Genomic DNA, 20,920 nt, shown 5'->3' on the forward strand with positions numbered 1-20,920 from the left:
TTTTGTTTGTTTGTTTTTTAATTTCATTGGGGAACAGTGTGTTTTTCCAGGGCCCTAAGGTGCCCTTCAATCTAGTTGTGGAGGGCGCAGCTCAGCTCTAAGTCCAGTTGCCATTTTCAGTCTTTAGTTGTAGGGGGTGCAGCCCACCATCCCCTCTGGGAATCGAACCGGCAACCCTGTTGTTCAGAGCTCGTGCTCTAACCAACTGAGCCATCCGGCCGCCCCCATGAAAGAGTTTTGTAAAAGGTGATACCATCGTCGTATAAGTTGTTTTCCTTTATAATCATTAAAAATTACTTGACTTTGAAATGCTCTGACTTATAAAAAGGTGCTAAGTAATAAAGTTGTGTATATGTGTCTTCATCTGTTTTCCTTTTGACACTAGGAAACGATCGAGCTGAGAGATGATGAACTGTCTGGAAATAACCTTACCTTCATGTTCATCTATTTAAAGACGGTAACTCACATATCTGTGTAATTCCGGGAATGCAGTTTTGAATTGCCAGGGTTGGAGCCCTCGTGTTGAGTTGAGGCGCAGGAGGCCTGCATTCCAGTTGCCTGTCCTCAGTGTCCTCTCTCAGGATCTCTGGGACATCCTGTTTGCTCTGGAAACCCATGTGAGCATCCTTTCCCTGCACCTGTGAGAGCTGGGTACCCTCCACACACTGTGGCTTTTTCTGCTTGCATTCCAGAGCCCCATATGCCTATTGTTTGCCTTGAGACTGTGTTTATTATTGATCATTGATTCTTTGTGAAAAGGTTCAAAGCGTTTTTAGCAAAAGTCGTCTGTGAATTGACTTCCCAGTAAAGGGTAGAACTACCTTTTCTGAATGGACCTTTTTTCTGTTATTTACTGCTTGCCTGTTCTGAAATGGTGAAGTCTACCGTCAGTCACCTTGCTGTCTGTGTCAGCCTTTATGTATGGAGCTGCAGTGGGGGTCATTTCTCCTTACTGTGTCGCCTCCCCAGACTGGGGGCTTGAGCATGTGTTTATGATCATTCCGCTCTAGTGACTATTGGAGCAATTACCGTGCACCAGGCGCTCGGTTTCTAAGGCCTGTGTAATCCTTACGTCCTCAGTGTCGTCTCTGTTTTGCAGATAAGCTGAGTGCTCAGTCCCTTGGACAGGGTTAGGGTTGCGTGGGTATTGAGCTGGTATGTGGCAGCCCTGGCTCCAGAGCCCACACGATCTTGACTTCTGTTTTGCACTCTCTGGATGGAGGGACTCGCCATGGGGACAGGGTAGACCTCACGGTTGCTCTACGAGAGGTCAGGCCATACAGTCCAAGAAGGAAGAGAGACCTGTTGTAGGAAAGGTCTGGCCTTTAGGCTTGTTGATCTTGAGGACAGCTGCGGCCTGGAAGGAGACCTAGACAGTTCGGCAGGCAAGCACCTGTCCCTGGGAGACCAGGGCAGGGCAGGGAGTGATGGGGGAGGGTCATTACTCTGGCGGGGCACATCTCCTTTTCATTAAAGGCATCACATGAGTGGAATTAAGCCTCACCTTGAAAAGGTTTCCACTAGAGCCCCAACCTGCCTTGATTTGGTTTCATCTCCATTTTTTTGGTGCTCCGGTGAAAGTCTGTGAGTACTGAGTAAGGAGTTTGGAGGGGTCAGGAAGCTGACGAGCCATCTTGAGCCCAGGCACCCCAGTCCTGTTAGATTAGGAGTGTGAACGAGAGAGGATCTCTTCTGGTTGTGGTGAGCCTCAGTCTTCAAACGCTGCTTCTTGTGGGTAGAATTGAGGTCCAGTTCACGGGTGCTGATTTCCCACTTAGGGATTCTTATGTAAAAGGAATTTCTGGCCTGAAGTAGACATGCTAAGTTGGGCGATTCCCCCAGTGTTTGTGCAGGACTCATTAGGCAGTCAGGTACCGTGTGGTATTCTACATGTGTGGTGAGGATTCAGTGGTGAATTAAAGGTGTTTCCATGTCTGCGTGTCACATACAATTACAACATGACTGGAGGAGAGGGAGGCAGCTGTTTCAGGATCCTCGGCTCTCCAGTGGTGGGCAGAGCCCCAGTGCGAGGAAGGTGGGGATTGATTTAACAAGTGTGTCCTGAAAGAACAGATTTTCACTTACTTTCAAAATGTTTCTTTGACTTTGTAAAATGACAAATGATCTCATTGAATAAGAGTTTGTCTCTGAGTACCTGTGAGAAAAATCTACTCAAGAGAAAATGGTGGAAGTGGTTAGACAAGCTCCATGCAACACTGGACTAATTGAAGAGTACATGATCAAAATACAATAGATTGATTGCAGCATAATTCTCCTGCTACTCTAAAACTCCCACTGTGTATAGGATAAAACCCAGATGCCCATCCTGGGTACTCTGAGCCCCTGGAGTCCACTGTCCCATTCCATCTCTCTTTTTTCTTCTTCTTCTAGAATCCCCCTCTCTCAGGGTCCAGTTTGGATCTTACTAATTTTACAGTGACCCACCCAGTTTCTAAAGCAGTGTTGTCTGGTAGAACTTCTGCACTGACAGAACCATTCAGTTTCTGGGTTATCCCACATGGTGGCCACTACTCTCACGTAGCAGATGAGCTCTTGAAGACTCCTGGAAAACTCGTGTCATGCCCGCTTTGAGAGGTTTTAGAGAAGATGGGCTCACTTTAGTACCGTGGGGCTCAGGAGGCCATCCTGGTCAACATGCCCTGTAGGCAGGTGGATGTGCAATTGTGTGATGCAAAGGCTCGTCTGGCTAGCCTTGGGGGCTTTGGGTACTGCCAGGGGGTGGGAGAGATCTCCCTGGGACTGTGGGGAGAGTAAGAGGAGGGCCCGGAGCTAGTTCCGGTGAGAAGATAGGGACTAGGTCCTGATTCATGGAGCCCCTGCAAGGTCCCACGCTTGAAAAAGCTGAGCCTCTACGGGGTAAGAATTCAGGTTGAGAATTAACCTTCATTGGGAAGTGCTTTTCCTTCTAAAACTATCCATCCTGGAATGAATTCCAGTTACCTAGATAGGTATCATGTTCTCTCCTCTCTGCCCTAGAAAATCCCCCACCCCTCTTTGGAATTTGCTTTATCTGACATCTTTCATTGTATTTGTTCCATATATCACCCAGCCCGTTTTGTGAGCAGAGTTTTGCGGGCAGGGCCGGCCCATTTGGCCCATTTGGCCCATTATCCTGGTGTGTGGAGAAAGGGAATGAAGATTCAAGCCAAGGACTGCAGGCTGAGCTGTGTTTCCAGAAGTTGCCAGTGGTGGGGTCTGCCTGGGGTGAGGCAACTGAACGAGGTAGATGGGCTGCAGGCCAGGCCCTGTGGTCCGTTGGGTTTTACTCCATGATTCCGGGCTCCTGAAACGTGGATATTTTAGTAGTTAATGCTACATCATGACATTCACTTTTAATATGATTAATAGTACTTTTGAGCCCTTAATTTTCTGTTGCATCTCATTTGACCCTTACACCAGCCCTGTGAGGGAATTATCTCTGTTTTAGAGTTGAGGAATTTGCCCTGAAGCCTCCCCTTTTTTTCTGGTTAAAAACACAGTAACATATACTTTTACCGTCTTGCCATTAGTAAGTGCACAGCAGTGTTAGCTATGCACTTTGTTGTCTGGCATCACATCTCTAGAAGTTGGTGTCTTGCAAAACTGAAACTGTATCCATTGAACTCCCCTTCTGCCCCTCCCCCCGCCACTGACAACCACATTCTACTTGCTGTTTCTAAGAGTGACTGTTTTAGATACCTAACATAAATGGGATCATGCAGTATTTGTCCTTTTGTGACTGGCTTATTTCTGCATAATGTCCTCCAGGTTCATCCATGTCACATTTGACAGGGTTTCCTTTTTTAAGGCTGAATAATAGTCCATTTTACTGTATATCACACTTTCTTGATACATTCATCTGTCGATGGATGTTTACGTTGTGTCCATCTCCTGGCCGTTGTGAATAATGCTGCAGTGAACGTGGGTGTGCAGATGGCCACTTGCCTATGTTTTTAATACGAGTTAGAACTTGGACACAGAACCCTGCAGGCGCTACAAACTGCCCATCGTGTCCTGTTTGCTGAAACTGACTTGGAGTTGGGGGGTTTTATCCAGCAGCTGTGAAAAGTAGACAGAGGGTACAGGAAATAGTTCAAACAGTGGCCCCAGCATCCAGCCAGGAGTCTATCAGGTGACTGGTGAAACATGGGTTGGACCTCACGCCTTCCTGGTTTCCCAGGGTATCATCCTGTCAGTTATCCCACAGCACTGGTTTCTCACTAGTACAACCCACTAATACAACATTTTCCATGGCAAGTGGCTTGACTCGTGTCTTGATTTCAGCCAGTCTAACTCGGAAAAGCCTCACAGAATCACTAATTTATCATTTCTGTATGTCAGGGGTGTCCAAACTTTTTTCAGCGGTTTTCACCAAGGGCCATATGCGGTAAAATACACAAACAGCCGGGCCACTCACTCGAGGTGAAGTACGTATTGCCTCACCTGGTTTATTTAAGTAAACTAAATATATTTTCAGAATTTGCTGCGGGCCAATTAACAATGGATTACGGGCTGCAGTTGGCCCGCGGGCCGCAGTTTGGGCACCCCTGCTCAATGCAGTGCTTCAAAATGTGGCCAGAGTCGCTTAATTTTTGAAATCCTTTAAGTGAGAGAGGGCGCCTATCCAACTCCTGAGCAGATGTAGCAGAGATGAGAGGTGCCTTCAGCCCTGTTCTGGGCAGGCCCTGCCCCTCCCTGCGCGCAGCGTTCTGTGACGTTGGCCTGGACCACTCAAATGGCATTGTCCTCCCAGCCCTCCCGGTGCTTCTTGATTACCCAGCATTCCTCAGAAGGGGAGCACAGAACCCCTGGATATAGGATCGTCAAGCTAGACAGGCAGCTCGATGTTTTTCGTTTTCCTATTTTCAGAAAATCCAGTCACATCCTTATATATGGGACATATGTTCGTGGACATTTCAGTTTCTACTTTTTGGCTTTTGTGAATAATGCTGTTGTGATCGTGTGCAAGTTTTTGTGTAGACGTGTTTTCCTTTCTCTTGGGTATACACCTAGGGGTGGTACTTCCTTGTCATACAGTAACTATGTTTAACCTCTCAAGGAACTGCAGGAGTGGTTTCCAAAGTTACTGCCCCATGTTTCGGTTCCCAACAGCAATGTATGAGGGTTCCAGTTTGTCCACATCCTTGCCAACGCTTCTTGTTGTGTTCTGATTATAGCACAAATGCCTTTAAACCTGGCAGATATTAGGCTTTTACTTCTTATCCCCTCCCTCCCTTCTGATCTTCCCATTGAGCAGCAATTGCAGAATAAATAATAGTTCTGTTTTCTCAGGGTTCTTGTCATGTGACGCACCAGTTACAAGGTGGCCCTGTGTGCAGACCGAGAGGTTGAATTGTATCTGTATCATGAGACTTACTGTGTTTCCCCGAAATAAGACCGAGCCGGACAGTCAGCTCTAATGCGTCTTTGGGAACAAAAATTAGTATAAGACCTGGTATTATATTATATTATACTTGGTCTTATAGTAAAATAAGACCAGGTCTTATATTAATTTTTGCTCCCAAAGATGCATTAGAGCTGATGGTCTAGCTAGATCTATTGTCTGGGAAAACACGGTATTTTCTGTAAATTTTTATTCTAATTGTGTCTTAATTGATCTTTTTAGGTAATACAGTGTTGAGATCTTGGGGTAAGGGTTCAGATCCACATTCTCCCTCCCCGTTTTTCACTCAGAGGCATGACAGTGTACCTGAAGCTAAAACTGTGTTTCAGAACCCATCTCACTCACTGTTCTTGTTGCTGAACAGCTTCTAGTCAAGAGCGGAGGTTGAAAATTTGATTCAAGGATGTTATGCAGACTGTGCTGACACAGGTTAATGAAACCAGCCATAACTTCAAAGTTAGTCTTTACTATTAAACCCCCATTGGTAGTCTCTTCTTGGGAGGGGAATGAGCTAGTCGCTGTGTTGCATTTCGTGTGTAGCTGAAGTTCTCTGTAGCTCTGGTGTGTTTTACGCTGGACATTAGAGTGTGCTGAAAATGGAATGTACTACCTCAGGAGGGAAACAGGTGAGCTGTGACTGGTGGTATTGCAGCTGGAAATGGGTAGTGAGCTGGGACAGGCTGCTTAATCTCTGAGCCTCTGTGCCTCTCCCAGGTAAATGGGGTGACAAAAGCACCCCACCTGTCTCAAGGATGTGAAGATCCTGTACTGGGACCAAGTAGCTCTACTGTGAGTAACGAGAGACAGGCACAGCAGAGAAGGTTGTTCTTACCTGCTCTGAGGTGCTCTGATTTCACAAGATGCTGCAGACTCAGTCCTACACGATGAAAGGTGCAGTGATTTGCACTTGACTGTGTAATGATTCTAATTTCTGTCTCTCAGCCTGAGACTTGGCACCATCAGCTTAGTCACGCTCCGTATGTGCTCCTTTCTGTACCTCATTTCCTTGCATATCCTGAATTTTACTTTTGTCTCAGTTGCATGCACCTGTAAACAATACATTGCTGAGTTGTTTTTTTGAGCTTTATGCCAATGCAGCATACCATTTTCGGACTTCTGCCATTTCCTCATTTAAGGTTCGTCCATGCTGTGGTAGCTATAGCTCATTTTCACCAGTGTGAACATGTCATAATTTTTTGTTCTTATATTGGTGGGTATTTGGGTCATTAGCTTTGTTTTTATTGGAGGAGGAAATGAGAAGAGATGCCAATTAATAAGCATGTTCCTGTGAGCATAGTTCTGCGTCCGTGTATGCATGCCCCGGAGTGGACTCACGGGGCCAGTGGGGATGCCATAATACTGAATTATTTCAAAAACCTGTTACATCAGCTTGCCTTTCCACATCCCAAAATGCTAGACTGCGTTTTCACGAGCATTGGCATTAACTGACTTCTTAGATTTTGCCAGTATTGATGGATATAAAATGTCATTGTGACTTCAGTTATCTGGGAAATGCAAAGTAACGAGGCGAGCATTTTCTTGCGTAGTTTTAGTTGACTTTCTTTGAAATGCCTGCTCTTAACTTTTGCTTTTTTTTTTTTTTTAGCTTGTTTATCTTTTAAAATTGATTTGTAGTTCTTTGTAGAGTCCAGTGCCAGCTCTTTGTGGGTAAAGGTGCAGTGATTTCATTTTGCAAATATCTTCTTCTACTTGGGTGTGTGCGTATGTGCGCACACACACACAGTTATAGTATCTTTTCATGAACAGAAGATCTTAATTTTAATGTAGGTGAATTTATGGATCTTTGTTTTGCGGTTGGTGGGAAGTTCACTACCTGAAATCATATGCTCTGTGTTACCTTCTAAAAGTTTCACAGTTCTGCCTTTCAAATGTATGCCCTGAATCTCTCAGGGAATGTTTTGGGGGTAGAGGATGAGGTGTTAGGCAGCCTTTAAATACCTTGCAGGCTTTGTGACTTAGATAAATGACTGATTTCTTCTAGCATCAGCGTCCTCAGCTGTAACACTTAAATTCTAATCCCTACTGTGTGCAAGGTTCTGGTGAGGTCAGAATACAATATCCCGGCACATGAGCCCTGAGCTCCGTAGGCATTCAATAATTACTTCTTGGTCTGAGTCCAGCCGCATTCCCTAAGCATGTGGACACTCAGGGAAAGTTGGCGTTTAACTGGGAAAGTTATTGCTAGTATGTTGCCTGCCAACCACCACAGGCATCGTGGCCAGGCTAGATTTGGCTGAGGAGCAAATCCCCCAGCAGGGCTCTGGTGGCTTGGAGAATGTTCAGCCACTTGCAGAGCTTGCCTGGTGCAGGCAGGTGTTCCGTCAGTCCTAGAGCGGATTGCTGCGATTCTCTGAGGCGTTCTAGAAAGGACTGCTTTCTACGTCCCTGGTGCAGTCACTTGGCTGAATCTCAACACTCTTCTAACCAGGAGCTTCTGGCCTTGAGAAAAGATTGTTTAGTGACTGTCAGTGACCACATGTGCAGGCACACGCTGTGTGTTCTTGTGAGCAAACAGACAGACGGTTGGGGGTCTGGTGGTGGTTGGCATTTTTGTCAGTATGTCTTCTGGGAACGACTCCTGGAGGGGCAGAATGGGCTGGAATTGTGCGCTGTATAGTTAAGGGTGTCCATAAGCAGAGTAATGACTGTTGCGTCTGTCCCCTGGTACCTGCCCCTAAAGAAAGGAGAGTCTGTGAGATGGAGCCTTTCAGGGACTTTGCTTCACCCTTGTGCTTACACCTTATGTCTCCCTGTTTGGCCCCAAAGGACGGCTGGTTAGTCAATGACAGGTAAGATTCCTCACGGGAGGAACAATCTAAGCCAGGCACAGTCACATAGGGGCCATCAGGAGAACTCACGGGGTTGATAGAGGTGGGCATAGACCTCCACCTTTCCCCAGCTAAGGAGAGCTTCTGCTGCTGTGACTATATTCTTTCCCACAACCTGCTCGGGAGGTGATTCAATGATGTGATAACATCAGTTCTCAATCTATGCATATCAGTAAGTTTCAGCATAAAGGTTTTGTCCCTGGGGGAGGTACATACCACAGTTACTAAGACATCCTGGGACTTACAGTTCCAGCTGCCTGCAGGCGAGGGTGATTGGTTTGAATCAGTGTTCTGGTATGATGCATGAGACTCACAGACCGGGAAAAAAGCAGTGCTACTTCCTTGTGTGAACATCAATAAAAGCCACACGTTGGCCGATTCCGGGCTCTCAGTCCTTTGAGGCTGTGAGACCCTTGGCCCTAGTGTATCAATCTCTTGACTTCTGTTTCTTTCTTAACCCTTTGCCCCCCATTCTCATTCTCTCACTGCCCGTGTTGCGCTGGACGCGACAGATGACCATGAAGATGGGTGGACATTTCTTCCTCCGCTCTGGGTGGTCAGAGTGAGGGCTTGGGGAGTCTTTTCCAGTTGTGTGCTCTGAGTGTTCTGGCTGGCATTTTGATCCGGAGCTTTGTCATACTTTTCACTGAGGGGACCACTGAGCTGGGCGTGTAATAAAAAGCCATCAAATGTTTGTTGATCCTGTCCTTCTCATCCCTATAACATCCACACTTGAAAAACTGGAACCTTCTCAACGTAAAACAGCAAGAGAGTGGTCTGTGAGCCTTGGCCTTTTATGATGGGTAGTGGCTGTCACATCACAATCAAGGGTGACAGATAGAGTTGTCCCATCAACACCAGAACACAGAATATGAGGGGAATATTGACTGTATAATAAGTAACCTTCTGAAAACAGATGTTGTGATGCAAGGTGACCTTTTTCCTACTCATGGCTTTGTTGCATTTTATTGTGATGACAGTTAAATGTTTTACGCAGGAGCCCTCAGTTGACAGGCAGAACTGTCCTGTTTTGTGCTGTTGGGGCCAGTAGGGAGTCATTTCCCTCTCTGGCACTTTGGTATCTAGGAGTCCACTTCCCTCCCCCATCCCTGCAGTGGCAAAGGTCTTTATTAGTTTCGAGATTTAACCAAAATGTTAAAATTGGGCTAAGATCCTCCAGGAAGCATTTAGTATGAAAAACTATTCTCCACAGTAGATTTGCTCCATCAGGATTAGTTTTCTCGAAAGATTAACAAACTGTCCTGTGTGTCAAACACTCTCTGGAAAAACTATGTTAATCAACTTTCCCCCTGCTCTGAGCTAAGAGTCGCCCTTCTTTCCCAATTGATAGAGGAGTACAAGAAACTCAGTGGTCACAAGGATTTTTTATTACTCCTGTAAGACTGGTGGTCTTGCTGCTTTGCTGTCTTAAGTGTAAACCACAAATCACAGAACCCGTTCTTTACCTCGAACTAGAGCTTTTCTTTCAGAAAAGCACTTTTTAACACTTAGTTGTTCAGCATATTCCAGTAGCTCCCGTCTTAGAGGAGCTCCCTCTCTACACAGGGTGGATGGATCATTCCAGAAAGTAGACTAGTTTGGGTTCTTCCCCTCCCCCATCCATTAGCTGTGGTTGAACAACATCGAGCACTTCATGGCTGGCAGGCGTAAGCCTACTGGTTCTTGGGCCAGCCCTGAGGGTGGGCTGTGTGAACCACTTCGTTTCACAGATGAGCCTAACAAAGATGTCTCTTGCTGAAGGTTCCCCAGGTTAGCTCTGAAGCATGGGGTTCAGAGCAACCTGTTCCCATTCTGCCTGTAGCTCTGTCTCTGCCTTCTCTGCCCACCACCAGGTCTGAAGTGGGTGGGGCCCAGGCGTGGTTTCTTTGTTTATTCGTTTTCTTAAGTTTACAGGCTGTAAAATTCACTCCAACAAACGCACCACAGCAGTCACGATACAGGCACCCCCATAGTCCCTTTGTGCCTCCTTTAGTCAGCCCTGCTCCACACATGGGTTTTCTAAACAAGCTCCCCAAGCACTTCTCTGCTCTGCCAGAGATGAGAGCCACCACCTTAGAGCTTCCCCAGAGCGGCAGTTGAGCCTGTGTTTTGCTTGAGAGCCTTGGTTGGTGAGCTGCTGGAGCGGGTGGCCGCCTGCTCTTAAGGACAGATAGCATCGGAATGTAGGAGCAGGGAATGTGGGGCCCTGCTCCGACTGTTGCTGCAGCCTTGTTCTGGGGTGGAAGGAGGAAGCATGAACATCAGGCCACAGAGTACACTCGTGCTGGGCCACCAGAGGAGCCATGGAAATGTGTCCCTGTTCCGAGCACCTCTCTGTATGGGTCCTTATTGGGCATTCTGCCTGAGGCCAGGGCATGTATTGCTGGGGCATCACCAAAGAAACTGCTGCTTAGTGGAGATTGCCCACAGCCCGAATGCACTAGGTCCTACCCCCGTGTTTCTTCATCCCATGCCCGACCCCGCCAAGGGACTCTTGAGATTCCTGTGCTGATGGACTACATACATCACTGTGAAAGAAGTGTGTGACTTTCTGTGTAAGTTGCAGAACTCTAAGGCAGGGATTCTGTTTAAAACGCGAGGGGCACTCTGCCCATTCATGCATAATGACCACCTTCTAATAAAGCTCTTGGGCCTTCTGCTGTAAGATAGACGTGGGTCTCAAGTAAGCAGTGCTGGGCTAGAGCCTCAGGCATTCGTGGGGGCGTGGTTGCTCCCCAAGTGTCCACATCTGCAAGTGTTTGTGGTACCCCTTGACTAAGGGACAGCTCTGTGCCAAGAGAAGAGGGCTCTTGCTACAGTGCCCAGGGCACTGGCAACCCATAAGGGTGACATGATGTGCCAGCAGTTACCCCAGTGCTGGAATCCTAGGAAATTAACGTGGACTGCTTAGGGATCTCAGTGTGGGACCTGTTTTCTTTCTTTAGGCCTCAGGTGGAGTTGAATTGATTGTGTATTTAACTGGGGGTGAATGATAACGGCATTCCTTCTGTTAAGCGGTGTTTTGGTTGTAGAAAATAAATTGATTGTTATAATTTTGGTTTACTTCACAAGTGTTAAAGAAGCCATGTAGAAGTACTCTCATCCGTTCTTTTTTTTGGGGGGGAGGAGTGGTGTGACCACAAGCTTTTACAGTAAGAACGCAAGAAAGCATTTTACAGTTTTTCTTGACAGCCATTCGAGTTAACCACAGTCCTTTACAGATGTAGCCAATATTCAGGCAAAAATAAACTAAGTATTGCAGCAGTGCTGACAACAAATATTTCTGTTTGTGAACTTCTACCCATGTTTGTGTGTTTTGCAGAGCTCACCAATAAACCATTGCTTACTGATGAGGTCTGGATTGGGGTGCAGGTAGGTGTGCTTGCCTGAGGCACCTGTGGAGCCTTTCTCACAACTGTTGGCTGCAGAGTAACCCGGTGTCCTGGTGCCTTGGCCGCCTTTCAGGTTGTGGCTTGTAGGGTTCTCCGAGCTGGGGACACGGCTGGCTGTAACATTTCCTGTGTGGAATACTTCACCTTCGCCTCGAAGCGGAGATGAGGTCAGGGACGGGCATGTGCAGACTGTGCCCTTCCTCCCGGCTGGGTGCTACCACCAGTCCATCTGTGATTCCCGGGTGCACTGGCTGCTCTCTGCTGCTGACATCATCCCCAAGACAGACAGAACGAGGACTCTTAGTTGGAGCCACATCCGTATTCCCTTTGTCAGCAGATGGGGCCTCTCCCATTAAACCTGAGCCTGTGCAAAGGCAGATCCAAAAGGTGAAATTTCAACATGCTCTGAAAGAGACCTATTAGCTATGCAAATGGAAAGTTCTTGTACTTGTCCAGTAGGCAAAACAAAAGAAGGGACTTTGGTCAGAGTCAAAGACTTGAGAAGCAACTGAAGCTGTCCCCCGCTCCCCAAGGCGATGGACACGCTTGGTGAAGACAGAGTGCAGGGGTTATGTCTTGTTTGTACATTGCTTGTCTGTGAAGATGGGGGTGTTCTCTATTCCACGGATGCTTTCTTAGCAACAGAAAAGGGAAATGCTCCCAGTAAACATAGAACTGTGGAAGGAACAGCTTGGGAAGGAAGGCCCCACAGGTCTGTGTGACTTGGTCAACAGGAGGGTGGCAGGTCTCCCTGGCCTTTCTGACATTTGAAGATGCCATGATAGCGATGATGCCATGCGGTGTCTTCTGTCACGCTTGTGAGATGTCACTGAAGGCTGCTACTGTTTAACATCTTGGGCTTACCTGATTGTATGTGGGGAGAAAAAGGAACTACCTTTTTTACCATTTGCTAGAAACTGCTGGTTGTGTTTCTTCAAGGACCAAATAAAGAAAAAAATCAAAGTAGCTATTACAAAATCCCAATAGAAGGGCCTCAGGCTGAGATACCTGCCCAGGGTCGTGTGGGCAGGCTCTGAAGTAGTGTTTCACCCGGGGGGTGAGGGCATCACTGCCATCAGAGGCTACTTCCCACAAAAGGGATTTATGTACTTAGACAATCAGAGAGAAACCAGTTGTTTTCCAAATTAGAGAAGCCTCTGTCAGTACACCTCCATTGTTGAGTGGGTTTTCGGAGGATTGAAAGTAAGTTGGTCCGTCTCCCTTTAGGCTCGTGGACTTCCAAAACTTAGATTGAATCCTCTGCCGTTGGGCGGAGTGCCGCTTCAGAGGCCAGTGCTCGGTGTGGACGGCACGTTGGGTACCACCTCACCCCTCTGCTGATCTCAGCGCTCTGTTCTCTAGCAGCCATGATGTGCTCGGCATTACTGCCATCTAAAGACACCCTGGCTCGTCTGCTGGCATCGTGGTTAGTTTCTGGCTTGGTTCAAACATTTATTGGGACCTTTCCACCTGCCAGGCACTGACTGGAGGATGTCCATAGCAGTAGGAACTTGGAAGAAGGGGACCTCGCAGTATCACAGTTTGGTGGATGCTTTGGTTGATTGTCATCTCACATTCCAGTCGCTTATTGATCGTATATAGGAAAGCAGTTGACTTTTGTGTATTAACCTTGTATTCTGCAATCTTGCTATAATTGCTTCTTTAGTTCCAGGTGGGGTTTTTTTTGTCAGTTCTTTGGGATTCTATACATAGACAATCGTGTCATTTGTGAATAAAGACAGTTTTTTTCTTCCTTCTTATTTGGTACCCCTTTCGTTGTCTTAAAGCATTAGTACTTTCACAACAAGATGTTGAAAAGGAGGGGTGAGGAAGAGCCTCCTTGCCTTGGTCCAGATCTGGGGTGGGGGGAGCTAGTTTCTCAGCAATAAGTAGATCGTGTGATTGTGATAAGTTAAAATCTGACCACAGGAGCCATGGGAAGGCTACCTAAGGCGGACTTGGGGTGGGCAGGTGGCAGGGGCCCAGGGAAGGCTTCTTGAAGAAGAGGGGTTTGCCGGGATGGGATGCTCTGGAGAACATAGTATTACAGGAGCCACACATGTGAGCGTCTCTATGAGAGAGAGAGGGAACCTGGCTAGAATCCTTGGTCTCCTGTCATATTACCCTGAGGTGCCAGGGACACAGTCTGCACAGAGAGCAGATTGCGGCCCCCCCAGGATGAGCTAGGAGCTCAGGAGGTGTGGCACAGCTTCCTTCAGCATGTTAGTTCTCTGGGGTAGGCAGCTTCAGCTGTCTGACTTGTTCCCTTTCATGGCACTTCTAATTCGTAGCTGACTTGGAAATTCTAAGCAGCACAAAATAGTATGAAGTTGAGCGCTGAGGCAATTGTGGAAACAGTTATAGCTGAAGAATAGTTTTATCTCCTCCCTTTTTGAAGGTTGACCTGTTAGTTCTTTGTTCTCTGAATGGCCTGTAGGGTCTGGGACAGCCTGCCCACAATTCACTGTCCTTGACTGCCATGCCACTTCACCACGCACGGCCCCAAACTCCAGACCTCGCCCCACACTGGCTCTCAGCATCCTGGGAATCTTGGATGTCTTCCAGGCCCTAGAGCCCCAGGCTCCAAGGAGATCAGCGATTCTGTTCATTTTGGATTAGTCCTGGCACCCAGCCATCATGTACAGCGTTCTTCCCTGGGAGCCGGCAGTGAAGTTCCAAGAACTGGCTTGATGACCCTTTGGAGCATAAGCCTGTCCTAGGTTGCTGGCTGCCTGGAGTATGTTGAGCAGTCTTTTCTGCAAAAACAGTGGGAAGGGGGAATTTCCTCACCCAGAAATTAGCCCTGGAATTACAGCCAAGTTTCAGTTGTGTTCAGTGCTAGCAGCAGAATCACATACCATCATTCCCCTTCCTATCCCTTTGGCTTCGGGCCTGGAGAGGAAACGAGTGGACCCAGGAAATCTCTGCAAGGTGTTTTCCACCAAGCTGGTGGATGTCCCAGCTTGGGAGCGAGTGCCTGTCCGCCAGATGTGTACATAGAGACCAGTGTCTCCTCCGCAGTGAACTGTGTCCAGACCTTTATCAGTTACAGCTGCAGAGATGGAAAGGCAGAAGATTCTGCCTTGGTGTTTTCTTCTGTTTTATTACACATTTACAGCAATGTGTAGTTTCAGATTATAAGGAAGTTACTGTGAATTACATTTGTACAAACTCTCAGACTCCTGGTGTGTCCTGGCACAGTCCCCATTTCTTGCTTGTGCAGTAGATCACAGCCTGGGCTTGAGCCACCTGGGGAGCTTTTGAAAATCCTAATATGTGGCCCCCATCCAGGACCCTTTTCATTGGAATCTTTGTGGGAAGGGGCCCAGGCATCAATGTGTTTTAAGGTTTTCCAGATGCTGCCAGCTGTACCGTTCTGTAAACCACTGTTTGTACCGAGATTTCATCCTGGGTAAGGTGCTGCGTGCTGAAAAGCCGGAAGACACACAGTCTCCTGAGCAGAGATGGACGCGGGGCACGTTGCAGGCTCTTCTGGTCATGCGTGGCTTAAAGGCTGTTACTGATTTCCGCCCTGGATTTTTCCTCTGCCATCTTCACTGCAGACTAACTACCACCTCCTCAGCCTGAGGACAGAGGGAATGGTGGTCTGGCTGGTTATCAAGGCCTGGTTCACTGTAGTGGCTACATGTGAGCCCTGCTGAAATCTGGCGGGGGGGGGGGGGGGGCTGACTAGCGTAGGTGAAGCTGTTTTCTGCTGGTCATTTGAGATGGAAGACTTTCTGATATGAATTAGCAGAATCTTTGCCCTGTGGTGAAAAGGGGTGTGGCTTCCCCAGTGTTCGTTGTAGCGCTATTCACAAAAGGTAGAAGCAAGCCTAATGTCCACTGACACATAAATGGATAAACACAGTATGGCATGTCCATTTATTGAGCCTAAAAAGGAAGGAAATTCTGACACATGCTACATACAACATGGATGAACCTTGAGGACACTTGTGCTAAGTCAGAAGCCAGACGTCAAAGGACAAATATTGTATGATTCTTCTTATATGAGATACCGAAAAGAATCAAGTTCATAGAGAAACAAAATAGAAGAGTGGTTACTAGGAATTGGGCTACAGAGGAGAAAGTGAGTTACTGTTCAATGGGGACAGGGTTTCTATGTGGGATGATGAGAAAGTTCTGGCCGTGGATGCCGTGATGGCTGCACAACAGTGTGGACGTCCTGACGCCCCTGAGCTGTGCTCTTACACGTGGTTAACGTGGTAAACTTTATGTTGTGCAGACTTGACCGTAATAAAGTTTTTAATGGATGTGCCGGGCCCCTTGCCGGACATTGATTGTATTCACCACAGACTTAATGAGTCGTGCCTGTGAGGTCACACAAGGCCGTTGCCCTCTGCCATGCAGTTAAATTGTTGGCTGGTTTTCTTTTGGTAAAACAGCATAATTGTCCCCTCGCTGCTGTCAGATTGCCAGCTGTTGCTTCCTGCTCCTGTGCCTTCAACTGCTCCTCTCCCCTTCCAATGAGCTGCTTCTAACCTGGTGTCCTGTGAACAGAGATAAGCCCGTCCTCTCGGTGGTGTGGACCTTCGTGGTGGCCTTACCCAGTGCCACCACTCTGCTGTAGCTGAACTAGTGAGGGCCAGCTAGTCTTGTTTTGAGTTAAAGTTAAGTTTACTATTCATTGTTTTCTTTCTGTCTGGGTGTCACTGTTTTGAGTGGTGCTTCCATTGACCCCCTTGAGTTGTGGGCATGGCTGGTATATGGCTGTTGAGAGGACGCCTGAGTGTGCACTGGGGGGGGGGGGGGTGCAGTGTCTGGCATGAGCCAGCCCTTCCAAGGGTGCTGAACTCCAGAGGAGGTGCTTGTCCTGCCTGCCCAGTGATGCGCGGAGAGCTGCTCTCCTTCCTTTCCCTGAATCCTCTAGGGTCTGAAGTTGTGAAACCCAAGACTGTAGGACATTTTTAGTTTGGGGTGTCTGGGTTTTTCAAAAAACCATCTGTAGATGTTTTCTTATTTGCTCACAGTGCTTTACGAGGCAGGCAGCTTTCTTTATGGTCTGTTGTGTAGTCCAAATAATGCCAAGAGCTTCTGGGTCTCCGTTTCCAGCAGCAGAGAGACCCTTGGGGATAGATAAGGCCCCTGAGTCTGCAGTCACGGATAAGGGGTCATGAGGCACTTCCCCAAGACGGTTTGTGACTTGAAGCTCTTTTGCCTTTGGCACATAGGAGCTGTGGAACTTCTGAGAATTCTGGGATAGAATTCTCACAGTGTGGCCACTAAGTGCAGTGGCTTGTTGCAATAACGAGGGGACTCTTGGCCTGTATTCCCAATTAAAGGAGGAACATATTTATGAAATAAGAAATTGGTCACTGAGTAGCTGTCATTCAACACTGCTTACAGTTGTGGCTTTTGTTTAGGGAATCATTCTGTTACTTTCAGAAGGAATTAGTATTTTTCTGGCTGTAACAATGTAAACCTAGGGTTTGCTGTCACTATAACCTGCCTGAGGGGTGGCGTCCAACACTTGACTCTCACACTTTACTGGAAAATGTGCATTTGCTGTCATCTAGGTAAAAAGTGAAGTTGTAGTATGCAACTGGCTTAACGAGCTGTGTTGTGTTATTAGTAAATTCTCAAAGGTGAAAGATTCTGTCCTTTTTCATTATCTGTAAAGATGATCGTGTAAAGATGCTGTCACTGAGTAGAAGCTGCGATTTTAAGTAAAGCCACAACCCCCGTGCTCAAAAATAGGTGTATATCGGGGAGTTGGCTTTAGAGTAATTGATACACGAGTGAGATGTCTCAGTGAAGAAAGGGTGTTCTCTGGGTGAACACTTAACCCCATTTAATGCATAATATGGAGGAAATGAGAACAGGAACCACAGAGCCTGCTCGTGGAAACTCCGGAGGAGGAGGGACTTTAAAAAGGCCCAGTCCCATGTGCCGCGTGCCTTTCTTTTCTCCATAGTACATCACATAGTTTTAGTTTTCATTCTAGATTGTCCTTCACCGTCCTCCCCCCACCCCCGACCTCCAGGCCAAAATGTGAGGGCAGGTGTTTTTGTGCTGAATCCCAAGAGCCTGCAATGTTGCAAGATACACAGTGAGTTGTTGTTGAATGGCTGACTCAGAAATCCAAAATTTTCACTAAACCAGGAGCACCTCAAATGGTAGAGGTGTACCGGTCCTCTGCACGCTCCTGCTGCTTGGCCAGCCTGAACCCGTTGTTTCTCAGCCTCTTCATCTCCACAGCATCTCCTTAGAGACCCATTCCAGACAGACACATATTAGCACATATCAGAGAAAAGGGGCAGCAAACGTCAGAAGCAGGGCAGGCCAGGTGTACTCTGCTTGGGGCGGGTGGGGGACCAGTAGTCAGAGCACAGGAGCAGAGTTGACAAAAGCAGCAAGCTGAACCCTTCCACGCCCCCTTGACGGGTCTTGCGTGCTCTGAAGTGCCATCATGCCCACTTCTCTTCGTCTAGGTCCTACTGGGACTATTACCTCTGTAATGCAGTAGCCTTTTTTCTTATTTATAAAGAACTCTTTTTTAACTTCTCAAATCATACTTTGCATTGAAATCAGTTCTGTCATAGCCTTTATCTTTACCCACTAGAAATAGTGAACCTGACCCATGTGGGAATTTGTGTCTGTTGGGGGGTGGGGAGCTTACATTTTCATAAATACGGATCAGTATGTAAATAGAGCAAAGCAGAAACATGGAAACTGGGCTCTGAGTGGGAAGGAGGTGTATGTGCTGTGAGCTGTGTTGCCCCGGGGGGGGGGGGGGTGCCCGGCCGGGGGCAGAGAGTAGGGTGGGTCCCAGCCAGGGGGGCTGGTCACCTCAGTTGTGTTTGCCTCGAGGGTCTTTCATGGGGCTGGTGTTCTGTATGCTTGTACTGAGGGAAGTTCTTTCCTCCCCTGAGCCTAGGGCACGTCTCTGCAGGTGGTGTTCTGGGTGTACTTGCTCTCACTGATTATTAAAGGGCTTTGAGTTTGAACTGGATCTGATGAGGGTTTTTCTTCAGCACCCATGCTGCATTTCTTCACCTGAAAGTAGGATGCATTTTGATGCCATTTCTATGGCAACTCGTGAACTCCAAGGAAACAAATTCTATTTTTGTGGTCTAACATGGTAACAGGATTAGTGAAGGCACATTATGTCTGCAGCATTTTGAAGAGAATTGAGGTGATCCAGTATTAATTTTTAACATTGACTCCATTTGAGTACACTTCTAATAATCGGCGTGTCGCTCAGCAGTCTAGGTTTTAAATGTCATCGGGTTTGGGGCGGGGTTTGGGGGGCTTGACGGGAACATATTTTTTATTCCTAATGGGTCCTCAAGTCTTCAGGGGCTCCATTCATTCTCTGGGTTTCAGAAGTACCTTGCTCACACACGTCTGTCATTGGGGACTGTGTTCAAGTGTGTGATACCCTCGCCCTGTCTGAGCCTGGAGGTCAGGTGGTTTTTACTTGTCCATCCTGCCTTTAAACCACACCTCTCCACGAGACAAATTTAAACAAAATGTGAATTCTTTCTCTGCACTCGAGGAACCTGACCTGAACCCCTTGCTGAGGCACCACTGACATGCTGGAAGGTACTGCCTTGTGCCTTCCTGTGTGGGGGGCAGGGTCTTAGCTATGGGTGGCTCATGGGGGAGGCAGGGCCAGAACCCCCATAAGCACACTTTGCTCCCATCAACCACAATCCACACCTTTCCCAGATTCTGTTCTCTTGACTTCATCAGATTGAGCTCTGCTGATAGCAGTTTTCATTCAGTAAGAAGCCTGGATTTCTACTGGAGTGACTTGAAGGCATCCTGGGTGAAGAAGCGTCTCAGTCCTCGCTGGGGCTGAGGGGAGGTGTGAGGGACCCAGTCTGACTACTGGAGGGGAGCAGACAGACCTGAAGCAGTTCTGGTGTGTTCTGTGCTCTGGCTTCCCCTGATTGTTACAGACACTGAGACTGGAGTGCACGTGGTTTAGCTTCGTGCTCAGGCCTTGCCTGTCCCAGCCACCTTGGCGTGGTGGGGACCCTCGCTGAGGACTCGGACCTTTCTCTCCCCTCAGCAGATGGTACTGTTGTGTGTTCTCCTTCACCAGTGAAAGAGCTCCTTTAGGCCATTCACTGAGGGTGAACTCAGAGCTCTGTCCCCCTCCATCTGTTGGGGATGCACCCCACAACCTGCTCGGGGTCTGCCCTGGTGTGCTGACTTCCTCAACATCTGCCCAGCACCCTCCACCATCCTGGGCAGCACCAGCCTCTCCGAGCTCCTTATACCAGCCGGGGAGGTGCCATCTGAGTTTGTGGGGGACTCAGGGCACACAGCTTCCTGAGTGGGCTCACTCAGCCTTGTCACTCAGCTGCTGCCTTCTGCCCCGCCCCTGTACCCAGGTAACCACCTTCTTACCGGGCTTTGCCTTGTGGCATGCCGCAGTTGGGAGTATTACTGGGTTCGGGATTCAGTGTCCTCTTACATTTTGTTTGAGTCTGACCCCATCCTCCACCCTTTTTGGATTTTGTTTTGTTCCTGTAATAGCCTTCGTTCTGGACTTGCTTTCCACCCCCCCAATGATGTCCCCAAACTGGGGGCTGCCTGATCCCTGACTAAAGTGATGTTAGCCTGAGAGCCGGCTAGTTCCAGAAGGACACACTTCACCTTTGCAGTTTCCCACTGTCCTGTGCTCACTTGGAGGAGAAGGTCTCATCGAGTCTAATCTCCCTTTGTGCAAATCAAGCGCCAGCAGCCATGCCAGCAACTTCATTTTCATTATGTTTATTTTTACACTGGCTTTCTCTTCCTAGCAGCTGGTGCTGGTTTTTAAGTTAATGATTTTTTTCTTTTAATTTTGGAAGTTTTTGAATCTACAAAAAAGGAAATTTGCCAGTTAACATTTTGCCACATTTGTTTTATTTATGAACGCACAGGGTTTTTCCCTCCTAAATCCTTTGAAAGTAAATTGCAGCTGTGATATTTTACCTCAAGTACTTTAGTAAAGGTTCCTTAACAATACGAGCATTCTCTAGAAAGCAGGGACTCCAACAGGTGTTTGTACACCCATGTTCGTAGCAGCATTGGTCGTAATGGCCAAAAGGGGGAAGCAACCCAAGTGCCTGTGGATGGATGAGTGGATAAACAGAAGTGTGTATCCATACAGTGGAATGTTATCCAACCTTAAAAAGGAAGGAAATTCTGACACCTGCTACAACATGGATGAATCCTGAGCACATCATACTAAGTGAAAGAAGCCAGTCACAAAAGGACAGATACTGTGTGATTCTACTTTTATGAGCTACTCAGAGTAC

The 20,920-nt window shown here is 47.6% G+C and overlaps 1 protein-coding gene across 6 annotated transcripts in view; it reads left to right on the plus strand.

Moving 5' to 3' along the window:
• Positions 1-20,920, plus strand: part of BRD4 (bromodomain containing 4) — a 76,943-nt gene that overhangs the window by 10,478 nt on the left and 45,545 nt on the right. For 3 of the 6 annotated variants that reach the window (XM_074338022.2, XM_088792410.1, XM_088792411.1), the window contains exon 2: positions 11,576-11,625. The exons of 2 other annotated variants lie outside the window; for them this stretch is intronic. In XM_074338022.2, the coding sequence (XP_074194123.2) occupies positions 11,603-11,625 (23 nt within the window). In that variant the 5' untranslated portion in view covers positions 11,576-11,602. Of the gene's footprint in view, positions 1-390; positions 458-11,575; positions 11,626-20,920 lie in introns of those variants that run through there. One more of the 6 variants, XM_074338027.2, reaches the window with a different exon arrangement.

This window comes from Rhinolophus sinicus, chromosome 15, assembly GCF_057876585.1.
Source record: "Rhinolophus sinicus isolate RSI-liver-muscle chromosome 15, RSI-T2T, whole genome shotgun sequence".
Lineage (NCBI taxonomy): Eukaryota > Metazoa > Chordata > Mammalia > Chiroptera > Rhinolophidae > Rhinolophus > Rhinolophus sinicus.